General features: G+C 34.6%; 1 protein-coding gene across 1 annotated transcript in view; it reads right to left on the bottom strand.

The window, feature by feature from the left end:
• Nrk (Nik related kinase) overlaps nucleotides 1-16,475 on the bottom strand; it is a 121,904-nt gene that overhangs the window by 34,641 nt on the left and 70,788 nt on the right. Inside the window, 8 exon segments of the mRNA XM_005412012.2 lie at nucleotides 4,100-4,207; nucleotides 6,897-6,940; nucleotides 6,989-8,106; nucleotides 8,507-8,567; nucleotides 10,542-10,717; nucleotides 11,776-11,854; nucleotides 13,531-13,585; nucleotides 15,335-15,465. Of these exon segments, the coding sequence (XP_005412069.1) occupies nucleotides 4,100-4,207; nucleotides 6,897-6,940; nucleotides 6,989-8,106; nucleotides 8,507-8,567; nucleotides 10,542-10,717; nucleotides 11,776-11,854; nucleotides 13,531-13,585; nucleotides 15,335-15,465 (1,772 nt within the window).

The following is a 16,475-nucleotide window of genomic DNA, read 5'->3' as shown; positions in this document are numbered from 1 at the left end:
ATTTAACTTATAATATGTGACTTTAGACTTTATTTTCATTGTTAATCATACTATAACACTGAAATTGTTTGTCAAGAATTTGTGATGATATCTTTGAATTTTAGAATAGGAAGAGATTCTGAAAAAGAATATAGTGGAAACTCTGCATGTTGTTCCTGAGGAATAGGGAGCTCAGAGAAGAAAAATGACTTTTCTAACAACTTTACCTCAAGTCAAAGGAATATCTAAAGCCAGAATGCGAATGTCTTAACCTCTTCTTAAATATTCTTTCTAAGTTATCACATTTATTTTTATATTAAGTCCATACTTTTCACTTAAAATTACACATTGTTTAATCAGTCTTACATGCGTATATGTGATTGTCTGAGTAACCTTTTGAAGATGATGGTATGTATTACAATAACTACTGTTGATTTCCTATCACCTTGTTTCTAAATTCTGTATCACTTTTATTGCTTTTATGTTGTTTTGTTCATGGTATTGTTATTTTGTTTTTTGTTCTTTTCTCTTTAAAATAAAAAAACTCATACTTCTCCCTTAAAATTTAAGAATTGTACTTCAAAATTTTTACCCTTTTCAGCTAATTCTAGATTTTTTAAGGTATACACACACACATACACATGCACACACACATACACACTAAAATTCAGTTTTGCTTCTCAAGAATCAAAATTGTCCCACCTTAAGGAAACTTTTTAAACTGTACAATTTATGCTGTCATAGTGTTAAAAATATTTTTCATTTTTATTCTAAATAAATTAATTTGGGTTTTACTAATTATACATTTATCTAATACGGACAGACACTCAAAAAACAGCACAAATAATGACCCATTTTCCACAAGTGGGGAAAATTCACTTTCTACAAACATCAGGAGACAGCACCATGGAGTTTGCCTCCTTAATTTTATCTCCTAGGTCTTATTTACAATAGTTTTTAGCTAGTAAAAATTATTCTAACACAGAACGAGATGGTGACATTAGATTCTTTAGAAAATAAGTTTCAATATTGTACACTCTCAAAAAAATTATCTAGCATTTTCATGCCGATAAAATCACTCCATTGTTTCTATAAACTATACTCACCTTCCACACTATTTTCTCCTATGAAGTGATCTTTCAAAGCTTTCTTTTCACTCCAAAGGACAAATTGGGGAGAAATAAATAGTGTTGCCAATTTTTCGTTTCTTTTTCTTTCTTTCTTTCTTTCTTTCTTTCTTTCTTTCTTTCTTTCTTTCTTTCTTTCTTTCTTTCTTTCTTTCCTTTTCCTTTTCCTTTTCCTTTTTTTGGGGGGAAAGGGTCTTGCTATGTAGTTCAGGCTGGCCATGACCTAACAGGCTGGCCTCAAACTCACAGTGATCCTCCTGTCTCAGCCTCCTGAGTGCTAAGATTACAGGCATGCACCACTATGCCCGACGTAGTCCTGCCAGTCTTTCACCTGTTTTTACTAATGAATGTTTCTAAGCATAACCAAATATTTGGTAATACATATGTAAGAAACCTCTGCCTGATGAAATTTTTCTACTTTCAATTCAGATAACTGCCATTATAGTGACCCAGTATAAACTTCTCAGTTTATGAAAGTAATCTCAGGAGTGATTGTAAGTATGTATGTATGTATGCATATATTTATTTATGAGATAGTGGTCTCAGTATGCTACCTTGAACTCCCAGGCCCAAGTGATCATCCTACCTCAGCCTACAGAGTGGCTGAGACTCCAGGTGTGCACTACCACATCCAACTCAGGAAGTTTCTTGACAGTAGTAAACAGAAAGATAATAGCCAAAAGGAACAATAGCAAGACCTTGCAAGAGTTGGCTATGTTTGTTTTGAAAACTGGGAAGAGGAACATAATTAGAAACAACAGCCTACGCTAAGACACACAATTGATTTTAAATGAAACACAGCTCCGTACATTTTCTTGCTTATGGTGTTATGCTTATTGTGTAAGAATAGAAGTAAAGTCATTTACCAAGGCAGAGAGAAAGACATATTGTCTCAACTCATTAAATAACACTCTGATTTATGCTCCTTCTATGAACGGTTAATATTTATAAAGCATTAATCTTAGTTATTCAATTCAACAGAATGTTAGTATGCAGCTGTGCGGTAATTATAAGAACAGTCCATGAAACACTTCATAACACCTGTGAAGCATCCTGTGCTGACGTGAATGTTGTGCTGATAGGAAAAACAGTGAGGCTCCTGCCTCACCATGATTAACCAAGACTTTGTGTTCTTCATGCATTCTCCTAATCCCTTAGTGACCAAAAATTTTCTTCAGTGGCTGGCTGCTGTGAATGCTAGCCATGATAATGCTGCATTGTCTGTATAAGAATGTAACCTACCTAACATTATGCGATCAAGGTGCATCCATTTTCCTAAAATTGCCTCAAGTTTATCCTTCTTTCTGGCAGAGCAGTACTCCATTGTGTATAAATACCAACTTTTCTTTATCCACTCATCTGTTGATAGGCACATAGGCTGCTTCCTATATTTAGCTATTATGAGTTTTGCTGCTATAAACTTGGGTACTTATGTGTCATGATGATATGGTGACTTTAACTCTTTCAGGAAGATAGCTAGAAAGGAATTTCCGGTTTTAGTTTTTTGAGGATTCTCCATACTGAATTCCCTTTTGGTTGTACTAGTTTACATCCCCACCAACAATGTAGAAGGATTCTTTTTCTCCTCACAGCCTTGCCAGCATTTGTTATCACATGGTTTCTCCTACCTGAGAAATCCAAACTGTAAATAGAGAGGAAAATAAAAGATAGATAACAGGAAATAAATAGATCTTTTGCAAAAGGGAAGCAGACTAACAGATGGAAAGAGGCGGGGAGGGGCAAGGAAGGGTTGGGAAAAGAATTACGATGCAGTATGTGCACATAAAACATAATGTAATCATTGTATACTGCAAATATGTACTAGTAAAACATAAATAAAGAACAGAACAACAAAAGATTTGAACCCAAAACTCTGGCCTCACCAATGCATTTCTAAACAAGATAATATTAATATAAGTCAACAAGGACATTATTCTGAGAAGTGTAGGAAAGTAAATCTGAAATTAAATGACTTAGATCCTGTCACAAATGACATCCCAGAAAAGAAACAATCAAGGAAAAAGAGACATGATTGTGACCTGCCATCATTATTTATGGGAAATATTGTTACTTAAGGTATTACTGATAGAAAAGCTATGATTACTTAAGCTATGGGAATTTGGAAGGCATTTTTTTTAATTAATGAAGTAAGGATGTGAATTGAAAAATATCAGATGTAATTTGCTAGAAATGATAAAATCTGATCTTTCAAGTGAAAATCAGAATTTGAAATTTTATATTTGCCATTAACAGTTTATAAATATTAATTAAATTATTAACAAATGTTTTTGAAGTTATGTAATGAAAAATGCACATATTTTGGAAGATTTATATACTGAGTGAATCAATATTTTTCACCTAATGAATGCATGAAGTTAAAATTCATGCATAAACAAATCACCTTTTCATTGAACAAGACTGAGCAATGGACTTAAATAGTACTGATCATACAAAATTTCATTGATACAGATTTAGATTCCAATTTCCCGGTTTTAGCACATCATCAGAGAATCTGAGCAATAGTCTGAGAAAAGTCAATAGAAGTTCTCCTTTTACAACTACTTATATATGAGAAGCCAGTGTTTGCTTATCTATTTCAACCAAAAAACATATGGTAACAGTTGAAATGCAGAAGGAGATATGAGAGTCCAGCTGTTTTCCATTGAAGGAGATAGAATAAAGACATTTGGAAAAATATAAAACAATGATATTATCTTCAAGTTTTGCTTTTTAAAATTATAGATATTTTTCACTAAAAATTTCTGTTACATTAACGTATTTTGTTACATTCTAAATGAATTCATATATATTTTAACTTTTTGTTTTTAATTTCTAACAAGTCAAATATTGAATTCTACAGTCCATACAAAAAACAAAACCTTTTTGGAGTGCTCAGTGTTTAAGTTTAGAAAGAGATCCTGATATCAAAAGGTTTTAGAATCATAGTTCTATATACTTATTTACTTCATAATATTATAATGTATTAAATTTACCTCATTTTCTAAAGTATTTGGAATGTTTGGCTGCATTGGTTCCATTTGGACTTCTGCCTGAACTGAGTGGAATACTTCATCATTGTCTGAGGATTCCTCACCTTCATCCTTTGAAACAAAAAATTAGTACAAATGTTTTAAATGTTATTAGAAGGCAAATGATAGGACCTACCAACTGCATCATCCTGATAATTTAAGTGTACTTTTCAAATATTAAAATTATTTAAATCAGTGGTTTGTAGTCAATGTTAGATCTGGATTCCTTTCAGAATCTGAAATGCCACAAATTGTCTATGGAAAACTGCATACAGACACACATATTTACATATATTTTCAGGGGGACTCATGAGTTCTTAAAGCTCATCTGTGGGTTCAAGATTAAGAATATCTGGCTTCATTAACTTATAACCCTGAATTAATTTGCACAGTTAGCAAGCTGGTACAACTCTGAAGTTTGGGCCTCTCAACAATGGAAGACCTGCAACACAGAGATGGAAATATTCCTCCCTAATTAAGCTTCAAGATTTTAGGAAATATTTTCTATTTTAAGCCAACCAAGTTATCTCTTCAAATGAAACAATGCAATAAAAATATGACTTTTTTTCTGCTGGTGACATGAAGAACATGTATATATTGCAAAATTCTAATAAAATTTCAAATATTTCAAAAGAACTAATTCTTTGATTCTATTATTAATAATTTTCTTTTACTTTTGCTTTCCTTAAGGACCACACATAAAGATATGTATATCTGAACAAGGACCAGTAGTCAAGGTATTGGTATTATTTATTGCCATTTTCTTATATTTTCAAATGGCTTCCCACATATATATTAAAAACTATGAATGCATTGCTATGCCAGAAACACTATGAGACTTTTGGGGATAAATAAGTCTTTTTCATAATAAAAAGCCCATTACAGTGAAATGACTAATAAGACTCATTGAGATTAGTAACTAGCATATCAGATGCCTCAATTTTCTGTAAATATGATCATTCCAGATTCATATCACCCCCCTTTTCCATCATTGGTTTTGTTCTCTTTATATTCTGAAAGTTAGGCATACATTCCTCATTTGAGGTCTTTCTTCTCTTGCTGTGTTAAACATGCCAAGGAATTAGAATTTGTTTAATAGCTCCAATGTGCCCAAACCTCAAAAATTCTTTATTTTTTAGTGAACAGCACAACTTCACTGAGAAAGAAATATATAAATTAATACATATGTAGATGATTTTAGATCCAAATTTTAACAGACTTCAGAAGTGCAAAGTATGAACTATTCGTTCTAATTCACCTAGCAATTTTCATAAATTAAGAATTAGATATATTTAGATTATTTAAAAAACAGAGAATAAATGCTTCCAAATGAATAAGCAAGTTTTACAAATTTTTTGTAATGAAATATGAAATCTCCTTCTTTTCAAAATGTATAAATATTGTCCATATTGTAGTAAAGAAAAATTTAGAAATAAACACCATGTGCTTGCTTTTTTCAGGGCAAGGTGAAGGAAGGGCAGCAGGACCTCATTTTACTAAGCACCTACCCCCGAGCTACATTTATCTAGATATTGATACAAGGTTCTTTTTTAGTTACTAAGACATATATTATTCACAGTTGTGGATAATACGATTCAGTTAATGGTCATGACAATGATTCTATTACAGAAATGCATGCCAAAGAGTATAAGAAAACAATGCTCTGTTAATCTTGTATAATCTCAGTAAATTGCTTATCAGACTCACAAACTTCATTATCAGGTTAGAGTTGCCAGATTAAATCAAGAACTACAGTGAAATTATACATACTTACATTAGAAGGTTTTGAAAGAAAGAAGTTTTATATTTTTTTTTTTAGTTTTATTATTCTTAAATAAGATGGAAATTAATGCATTTTATTCTGCATTTCTAAAGAGTGCACAGAACTACTTGGAACTCTTTCATGGTGTGTGCAGCCCTGTCATGAATTGTGGAAGAAGAGTAGCCAGTTAGTGAGATAATTCATAATTATGGTAAACGTATAAAAAATAGTTTGGAAGCAGATGTTCCTTTTCATAACACTGGCTTAAACATCTTTTCATATTACTACAAAAATTAGTGTAATTCACACAAATGGTGCAGTCCAATATTCTATAGCAAGAAAGAACTAATTAACTTACAGGTTAGAGGAATAAAAACTGAAGTATATTTAAAATATTACATTATTAAAATAATATTTAAAGATCCAAAATAATAATTATAGCAGTGCCTATGTAGTCACTCTATTAGTTAAGGTTATAATAGTTAGAAAACTAATAATTAAAACTATATTTCTATCGATATATATTAAGCAATTACCTAGATAATCCAATTATTCTTACATTTCACTACAGTTACCTGGAGTTTTCGGGATAACTCATTTGAAGCACATATTGTTTAGTAAACCTTCTCTAGAACACAAGGAATGTTCATTTTATTTGCTTTCACAGGTGCATGCTTGTAGTAGGTCATGAATACATTCACTGTGGCATGCGGTGCGTGTACATGCTGCTTCACCTTTCCTTTTCATCTCCTTACACCCCCACCTCCTCTATCTCCTTCTCATTTGTCAAAGGTCTATCTCCTTATTCCCTATTGTCTTTTATTTTGCTCTTTGACTTATCTAGACTTTGTTTTTCTCATGTAAGAGAAACCATACAATTTTAAAATTTTTGTGTTTGATTTATTCCACTTAACATTAGGTTTTACAGAGGAAAAATATAGTCACGAACTAGCACGTTTCCCCTGCTTGTTGGACTGAAAAAAATATCAAAATTCTTACATTTTGAAATTGTCTCAAATCCTCTTCACGCTGGTGAAAGCTGCCTTCCTCTCTCTGGTGAAAGTTGCCTTCCTGTCTCTGGTTAAAGCTGCCTTCCTGTCTGCATCGGCGCCTGTGCCTCAGGGCTTCTAAATATGAGTTTTCAAGCCCTTCAAGGGATGACTTTGCCCTGAACCTCTTCGCTGACAATCTTTTTGCAAGTGCTTTTCTTAGACTAGAAACCTTGGATTTTTTTTTCCCTGACTGTTCTGGTTGAGTGTAAAACGCATTTGATGACAGGTTTTCCATCAGGGTTTGCAGTAGACCAAGTGGCTTTGAGTTATGCGAGTCTGGTGCTCGAAGCAGGTCGTTTGACAATCCATCTATCAGTGCTTGAATTGAGTTAACAGCCTGTGAGGGCTCTAGTGTCCAGTTGTGTGCCTGAGATGACCCTTCCATTGGCCCTCCTACTGGAATGAGCTCCTGAGTATCCAAATGTAGTGGCAACAGCACATGGTGGCTCTGTGACAGTAGGGGCAGGAATACCTGGGCGTGTACCCTTAATGGCTCAGGTTCTTCTGCCTCAGTCTCTCCTTGTGCATCCTCAGCAGCCTCTTCCTGTACCTCTTGGTGATCAGGTTCCTCGTTCTGCTCCGGATCCTGTTCAGGAGCCTGGTTCTGTCTCGGCTGTTGTTCAGCAGCCTGACCTTGTCCTTGTGCTTGTTCAGGCATCTGATCTTGTCCTTGAAGTTCCTCTGGCACCTGGTCCAGGTCTTGAGGTTGTTTGAGTTCCTGGGTTAGTGACTGGGCCTGAGGCTGCTGCATTTCAGGTAATGGGGTCTGTGTCTGTAGAGGCCTATCTATCTTACCCTGAGACTGTAGTGGCGTGAGCACCCGGGCTGCCCTCTGTAGGCGAGGAGAGGCCTTAATCTGCATGTGCAGAGGCCTAGATGCCTTAGCCTTAACCTGAGCCTGTAGTGGCATGAACACCTGAGCTGCCCCATGCTGAGGTGCCTGTGCTTGCCCTTGTAGAGGCCTATGTACATTGTCCTGAGCCTGTAGTGGCATGCACACCCTAGCTGCTCCATGGAGGTGCTGAAGTGCCTGGACCTGTGGCTCTTCTTGATCGGGTAACCACCTTGGCTGAGAGGGCTCTCCATGCAGCACTCTAAGTGGTCTGCATCGGCTGCTTGTTGGCAATCTCAGAAGCTCATGAGTGCAAGAGGGTCCTCTGAAATAAACATACAAATTAGAATTTTCAGTAGACTGGAGCCATTCAGGGGAATTGCTTTTATTTTAAAGGAGACATTTTCTGTCAAATGATATTTTCAGGAAGTCTTTTTGGAACAATTCCCATAATGTCAGAAATTTCTTGGAGGTAATACTGGCAATGTCAATGTATTAAATTATTAAGGGAATCTAAGAATTTGTTGATCGTTCTACTGTCACATACTAAGGAGGCTTTGAGTAGTAATAAAACATCTCCAAGTCAATATGTCATGGAAACAGAGGTCTGCTATTTGGTACTTCAGAAAGGATTAAGTTATTTGGGGGCCAAAGGTAACTGTATGGAATCAAGTGCATCCTGGCAATTGCGATCATCAAACTATAATTTGATTTGTCTAACGCACCTGAATCTTCTCATGACATACTGCTCCTTAATTGCTTCTCTTTCAAAGACCGGAGGTGTACCTTTTCACAAAAGAGATACATAATCCATAAATATTAAGCAGAGTTACACATAATCTACCTTAGTTGTTTTGCACCTGAAAGTAGCAAGATAACATCCCTTCGAACATGTGCTTGGGTTCAAACAAACTATATTCTGGGTTCACTTTTGCAGCTATTGCAAGCAGATAAATTTATCTGGGATCAGGAAAGAAAACTCAGCAAACCAATTACTGGTAGAGAAAGAACAGCGAATGGGAAAAAGGAAAAATGGATTAAGAGAAACTCCAGATGTTTGGTGGGCATGGCTTACAGATGTAAGCTATGTATGTAAAGACTTTATGACTTGGGATTGATCTTTGATCTTTTTAAGAAGGTAAAATTTTAATTCTTGATTTTCCACCTCATATATTTTAAAACATTCAGCTTCTTTCTTTCTATGCTATAACTATTGACAAGTAGACGTTTACAAACAGGAGTTGTCTTTTGAATTTCCTACATTAAAATGTTTAGGACAAGTATATTTATATCTCCCGTGTAACCACCATATAAATCAGACAGTTTGTGGTAACATTCTGGCAATCTTGCATTGCTGGTTATCAGTCAATTACTAAGTAGCTATGTGGTTTTCCTGCAGCCATTTGAGACTGCTTGGCTTCTGTGATGTTGGTTCAATTACTTCATTGTCAAAGGTATATAAATTACTCTAGCTTCTCTTCTCTTGAAAACAGGATGCATATAGTTATGCAGATGTGCCAAGCACCACTGCACTGCAGTAAATCCTGCAGCTGATTTACGATGCTTGCTATGTGTCTAAAGTCCACCATCTCCATTCCACTGTTACTCTGGACCCCATGCATGATACATGAAATTAAATGGATTATATGTCACAAATCATAAAATCAGATTCCTAAGTAGTTTCCACTACATGTCATGACAATCTGTCCTGTCAGTTTAACCATTAATAGATAGAAACTCATTTCTAGGGCTGGGGATTTAGCTCAGCGGCAAAAGCGCCTGCCTGGCAAGCGCAAGGTCGTGAGTTCGGTTCCTGGTACCGGAGAAACCCCCCCCCCCAAAAAAAGAAACTCATTTCTATTTATATAAATTAGTTCCTTTAATTATATCTCACAGTTGGGGGTTAGTATGTAAAATGAAGCTTTGTATGAACAGACACTATGCCAAAATTAAAAGTTAATAAATGGTTAATTACAAATCAACTTTTCTCCATAGGGTCAACTAAAGTATTTTTAGGGAGGAGTTAACTTGCCACATCACAAAATTTTATTTAGGGCTTTCAACTTCTTTGTACATGTAAATACTTGCCAAATATAACTAGCTATAATGAATAACCTCATATCGAACTGCACAAGCAAGAAGCAACTGAATGAAAGAACAAATTATTAGAAAAACTAGATGCAAAAATGCCTCAGAAATTTTACTTTTAACCTAATTCTTAAAAATATTGCCCTTGATTTTTTGGGTTTTTTTTCCTTTTCCCTTCTTTCTTTTTACCTTGTCCCCACCCTAGTTCCTCTTTCCTTTTGAATGTACCAATAAACTTAATTTTAAAAATTTTCCTTGAACACAATAAATGAACAAATTCTACTTTCATTTAAATATTCATCCCATTGTCTGTCTGTTAATGTTTTCTTCCTTTTATTTTTAAAATAAAAAAAATTTAAAAAAACAAATGTTCCACTTTGGAGGGGAATATTAAAATTATGCACATGGGAGGGCAGAGAGTACTATGGGGATTTTCTGTACCTACCTCTCAATTTGATGAACTTCAAACTGTTAAAAAATGTTTTCAAAGTACATTTAACATGATTAATGACAATAAAGAATGTAAAATGTAAGAAAATATATAGAAACTAGGAGAAATGAATTACACAGAGGTATAAGGTGTTAAAAATATGTTCATTGCATTTTAAAACTCAATTAAAAATTAAGTAAATAAATATTCATCTCAGTGAAATGAAGCTTCTCAAATTCTACCTTTTTTCTGTCGTTTTTTAATGATTCCTTTAAGATGTTTTGTTAACGACTGAACAACATGTTTTTCATTTTTTATATTCCGAACAAATGGGTGAAGAAGCATGTTTGCAGATGTAGGACGAAACAGGAAGTTCTTTATCATGCACTTTTCCGTGAAATTGTGGAACTTTCGGGACCTAAAAGAAATGAATCAAATAGATAAAACAACCTCCTCCAGCCTGCCACATATCTTCTCTCCCTACCCACATGCCACTCTGAAGGTCATATTTTTAGAAAGAGTTGTCTCTAGATATAATTGTCTTTTCAATTAGCAAATATCCTGCAACTTCCTGACATTCATTATAAAGTGAGGCTATTTTTTAAAGAACCCAGCATCAACAGCATTTTACCCAGAGAGTAATAGAAATGTCAATCAGCTCAGAAGCACGTACATGCTAAAAACTCACGTGCTGATTTTACAGTTAAGTGGTTTAGTATAACATAGGGTAGTTTGTGAGAGTAGTTTGGCTGTTTTGCAACAGTCGTTTACTGAAGCCTGCATATTTCACTTACTATATTCAGTTTTAGCTATAGAGGAATGAATGTAATGACTCAAGAACTAGGTATTAACTAACAAGGATTAGCTAATCTTACAAAGTGACTCATGGAAACAGATGTGACCCAAAATCCTTAATTTATTGAAAGAGTTAATTTGAACAATAAAGAAATTCAACAGTCATAATCATTTCTACTAGTGCAAGCAATACATACTAAGAATAATGCATGAGTTGAATTTCCTAGATCTACAAGCTTTAGAGCAAAGAAGTACCATGTTTTCTAATGCATAGCAACCTGGAGGAACAAATACTCTGTTGTAGGTCTATGGATGTTTAGTATAATGAGACAACCAATAGTATTATATCGAATAATTAATGGCAGCCTATGTAGGCACAGTGAAAAACGTTACAAAGTGTTGCCCCTGCTCCATCTCTTTACCACGGAAACAACTGAAAATGCCCACTAAGGACTGGACAGTGATACTGTAGTCATATACTATGGAAGATGTTATTTAATTTTGGTTGGCTAACTACCTCTTAATGAAAACTGGTCATTTAGACTGTCGAGTTAAGACATTGGGTGTTAGGAAATGTTCTTCAACAAGGATGGTGAAAGAGGACCAACCAACAGAATGAAGATTTTGATACATAAAAATGTTACATCAATGTGCTTAGAAAATTGAGACATTTATCTTTACCATCCACTGGATTTGACTGTAGGAGCAGATTCCCTTAAAATAACGAAGAGAGCTTCCAAGGGCTGAAGGTTACACAGAGCTGCAAAGGAAAATAGATACATTTAGAGAGAAGGAAATGACTAATTACAGAATGTACTTCGCATTCTACAGGGAATATATTTCAGTGTTCTTTCGCATATCCTGACAAATGACTCTAAGAGATGAATAGATAAAAAAGAATATAGCTAAAGGGAAAACTCATTTTAAGATAAACATTGCATCATATAAAATTTTAAAGCTTTGCCATCACCAAGTATAACAAATCAGTAATAAATTAAAGTAGAGTGTATTTTTGAAATGTGTGGTTGATGAATTATATTAGGAAATTTAATCAAAAGTAGACAAAAGTGCTCTCTCTCTCTCTCTCTCTCTCTCTCTCTCTCTCTCTCTCTCTCTCTCTCCCTCTTCCCTTCCTTCCTCGCTCTCTTTTACTCTCATTTGAGAAGTTGGAGAAGCACCACCAGAAGCAGTAGCTGCTCTATTCCTCAACCTAACATAATTAAAGCATGTTTTCTAGACAAAAATAGTCAGAAGATAGGCTTTTTATCCCCCTAGTCTTATCTCAAGACTGCTTTCTACATCTGTTCTAACTTTCTTTCAAATCTTGCTTGGTATTCCAAGGGACACCAGAAACTGGCAACAATTATATTACCACTCTGTGTAGTTCTTGAAATTCTTCCCTTTGACCTTGCAATCCAAAGCTAAGATAGTTGAAGTGTGCAAAGTATGTTTGGTGGATGTTATGAGGACAGAGCATACAGGAACATGGGAGCATACAGGATATTTGGAGAAAGGGAAACAAAGAAGTTCCCACACACGATCCCTAAAGGCATTTCTCTCATTTCTCACACAACTTACCAGCAATTCATTATCATTTATAACTTGAGAAGTAAATATTGAGAACAGCAAATGTGACCTAGAGTCATACATTATATGGATATCAATCATGTTTACCAATGTTCCCACTCCATTTTCACTTTCCTACCAGAAAGCTGTGCTTTAAGAGAACAGCATGTTGCTTGGTCATTTGAATGATAAGGAAGTGGTGAATACAACAGAAAGTAGAGAGTAAAGAAGGGACCAAGAGTGAGATGGAGTGACTGCAAAAGAAAAACCAATACCAAACAATGCTTAATACCCAACATTGCTTAGGACTAACTCAATTTAAATGAACCACTGGAGGATTTTTGTTTTCCTTCTAAGCCAGAAGCAGTACTAGTGTGTGACTATACATTTTCTGAAACCTAAATTTTCCACTGGTTCATATAGATTGAAACACTTTAGATTCCAGTTGCTCGAGAATAGCAAGTCCTAGCACTACTGAGGCTAAATTGAAATAACACTTAGCCTAACATAAGCTATCATAAGAAAAAAGAGCACAAGATGTTTTTATATATCCAAATCTGGCAATTTGTTTTTTGGGTTTTTTTGAAACAGGGTTTCGCATATACGGCTCAGGGAGGCCTCAAGCTCAAAGCAACACCTCATTCTTGGATTATAGGAATATGTCTGGTTTAAATATGGCAATTCCAACAAAAGCATTTGCTTAACACCAAAACGGTAAGTCACCATCTACAGTCTTGCACATAGTGTGACACTTCTGTGGCCAGTAAAACCTGACTCGTTAAAACTGTTATATGATTTTCTTCATATCAGAAGACTGATTTATGTGTACCTTTACTTAACCTTTAACAAATGCCAAATATTTTTACTCACGAGGAGCCCCTTCGGCCATTTCGATAGCAGTGATTCCCACGGACCACACATCACTCTGCAAAGGAAAAGATGGCCAAAAACAGGTCACTTAAAAGTGGGAGACTGTTGCTATTAAGAAACTCAAAAAAATTTTTGGTTGGCAATAGGGAAATCAATGCCAGAGCCAATTCATATGTCCTCTGTAAGGAAGATTCATTAAATATTGACATTGTAAGAAGATACTCTCTGATCTTGTGACCATCCAGTACCCCACTCCATAACAACCCCAATACGAGTTGTTATGGAATGAAGTTCAGTACAAGGAAAGTTGGCTTCAGATGTGCTGTTATTGTTTTCTTACCTAAAATATCAAAGGGAATTTGCCATAAAGAAGTTTTAATACATAGAATCACAACCACCGTGATCTTGAGCAAATGATTTAACTCTCGATACTTCAATTTCACACTATGAAAAAATGCTGATTATAATAGCAGCCACTTCCTTGAAATGGTGTGCAATTGTGTGCATGCATGCACCAACTTGATATACAAAATACATTGTATATTTATATTAAGTATATAATTATATATTTAAAGATTTATATATCAAATAATACATGAATTATCATATATTATATTACATATAAAAACTAGCATGTGCTAGCCAGTATATTTATACATATAAACATAAATATTTTACTAGTTTCTCGAATATCATAAATAAATACTAGAATTACGGAGATCTTGGATTTATCCTCACCACTATTAACTATATTTTGTTTTTCAGAGCATGGAAAGGGCATATTGTTAGAGATACACTGGTTGGATGACTACTGAACAGAATAAATAGAATTTTTGGAAGCCCCCTTTACAGATATGTTCAGTTTTGTTATAGTCTAAGCTTAGGCTTTCCTTTGGATATATGGGGCTAAAAAATTAAAATAAATAACTAATACCGATGAAAGTCCTTGGAAGAGAGCAAAATATATACAGGAATAAAGTACAACTTTTAACAGCAAGCCATTTGAAGAACTGGATGGTTCTTTACCCTCCACAGGTCCTAATATAGCAGTGAGCATGCAATCAGCTCTCAGTAATAATTACTTTGCAGGTCAAGCAGAGGACATTTAAGAAAATGGAAAAGAGATGAAATCTAAATTAATCAACTTCAAGTATTGAGTATTAGGTTCCATACAGGAGACCACAACAAATTGTTCAGATGACGTGTGATGTGGAGAGTGACTGAGGATTTTCCAGTCTATAGCAAATGCAGAGTTTTCTTTATTTTCACATCAGATTTCTAAAAATGCACATAAAGATGCATATTGTCCATATTGCAGCTTCAGTGGAAATTTTAGTAAACAGCATGAATTTTACTTAATTTGTCTATTCCACTGATTTTCTTGTGGTTTTAGAAATGAACTATGCACTAAGGATTTTCTCCATTACCATGAATAATCAAATTGGTTTTTTTTCTTTTTGGAGCTAAGTTATTATGGGGATTAATGATTGGCTTTACATTTATGCATTTTTGAGTTTCTAAAACCCGCAGAAGTTAATTTACCATAAAAAACCACATAATATATTATTTTTCCAAGAAGTTACAAGCCAGTTTATCTCCCAAAAATTCCTCATGGTTTACTTTGTCTATATTCTTATAACATATTATTTTTATACATACTATCAAAACACATCCAGGAATAGAAGAGTGAGTATGAAAAGAAGTGATATTTGTTTTTTATTCTTTTATTTGATCAGGAAAAAGAAATGTTAGTCAAAAATCCTCCCAAAATTTTGATTCCTTCTGTTTGAATGCTCACACTCACTCTGTAATCATAGGAGTGTCTTGGGTCTTCATCACAGTTAATCACCTCTGGTGCCATCCAGTATGGTGTCCCAATGAAGCTATTCCTCCTTCCATTAGCTCTGCTCACCTGGGCACTCACTCCAAAATCCACTGCAAATTTCAGCATATGCCAAAATAATTATTGAAGAATAAATAGCTCAATACATTATTGCTTTAACTTGGAAAGTCAATGCAAAATATCACAATGGATAACAGATTGTTCATTCCAGAGAAAATTCATTTCATTGCCAGCCCAGAAAACTTTATCATGAAGTCTACTCCAGGAATACTGGGATAGAAGTATTTGCTGATGTTTTTGTTGGCCTGAGTCTCCATAGTCCCACTATCTGCAGTAGCTTTGGTGAAATATTTACCATGAATATAAAAAATACAGTTCCACTGGTATACTCTGAATCTTTGACGTGATAACCTACACAGTGTTTTTAACTGCCACCAAGCTGGAAGAAGGACGGCACTCTAAGCAATATCTCAGAAGAGTAAGACCTATTAGCAGTTGGCTTGGAAACGTCACTCATGAAATCCGAAACTACTACCACACTTATAAAGAAAAATGACTTTTCCGTTCGAATTTAGTTTAAATTCTTACACTCATCTTCTGAATTAGATGCAAATATTTACCATGGTCTCTGTACTTTAGCTTAGAGTATAATGATTCAGTCCTCTAAGCATCTGTGTGATACTTTATAAGAAAAGACTTAGTATGGTATCCTTAGAAACACACAGAAAAATGGGTAATGTAGACTGAGGTTATTTATTCCAGAAAAAATAAGACAGAGATAAAAATCAGGTAGATTTTTTAATTGAGAATGGTTTCCACTAATCCAGAGGATGATGAGCAAAACTGACTGAAAAGCCGTGTAAAGAATGTAAGAGATGAAAAGAAAAAACAAAAACATAGTATTTTAAAGCAGTCTGTAATAAAAGGTCTAATTCTAACAAAAAATGTCCAAAGTATTTTAAAGTATTATGAAGATCTCTATTGGTTGTTGCATAGTCTCATTAACAAAACTAACTTTCTTTCTTTCGTTCTTTCTTTTTCTTCACAAAAAGTTAAATCCGCATTCCAACTAGCCCTAACTGTGAATTTTGAGGACCAAGAA

Source organism: Chinchilla lanigera, unplaced genomic scaffold, assembly GCF_000276665.1.
Source record: "Chinchilla lanigera isolate Chin_1 unplaced genomic scaffold, ChiLan1.0 scaffold00147, whole genome shotgun sequence".
In the NCBI taxonomy this organism is placed as follows: domain Eukaryota; kingdom Metazoa; phylum Chordata; class Mammalia; order Rodentia; family Chinchillidae; genus Chinchilla; species Chinchilla lanigera.
Note: the sequence above shows the minus strand (reverse complement) of the source record. Positions and strands in the feature narration are given on the sequence as shown.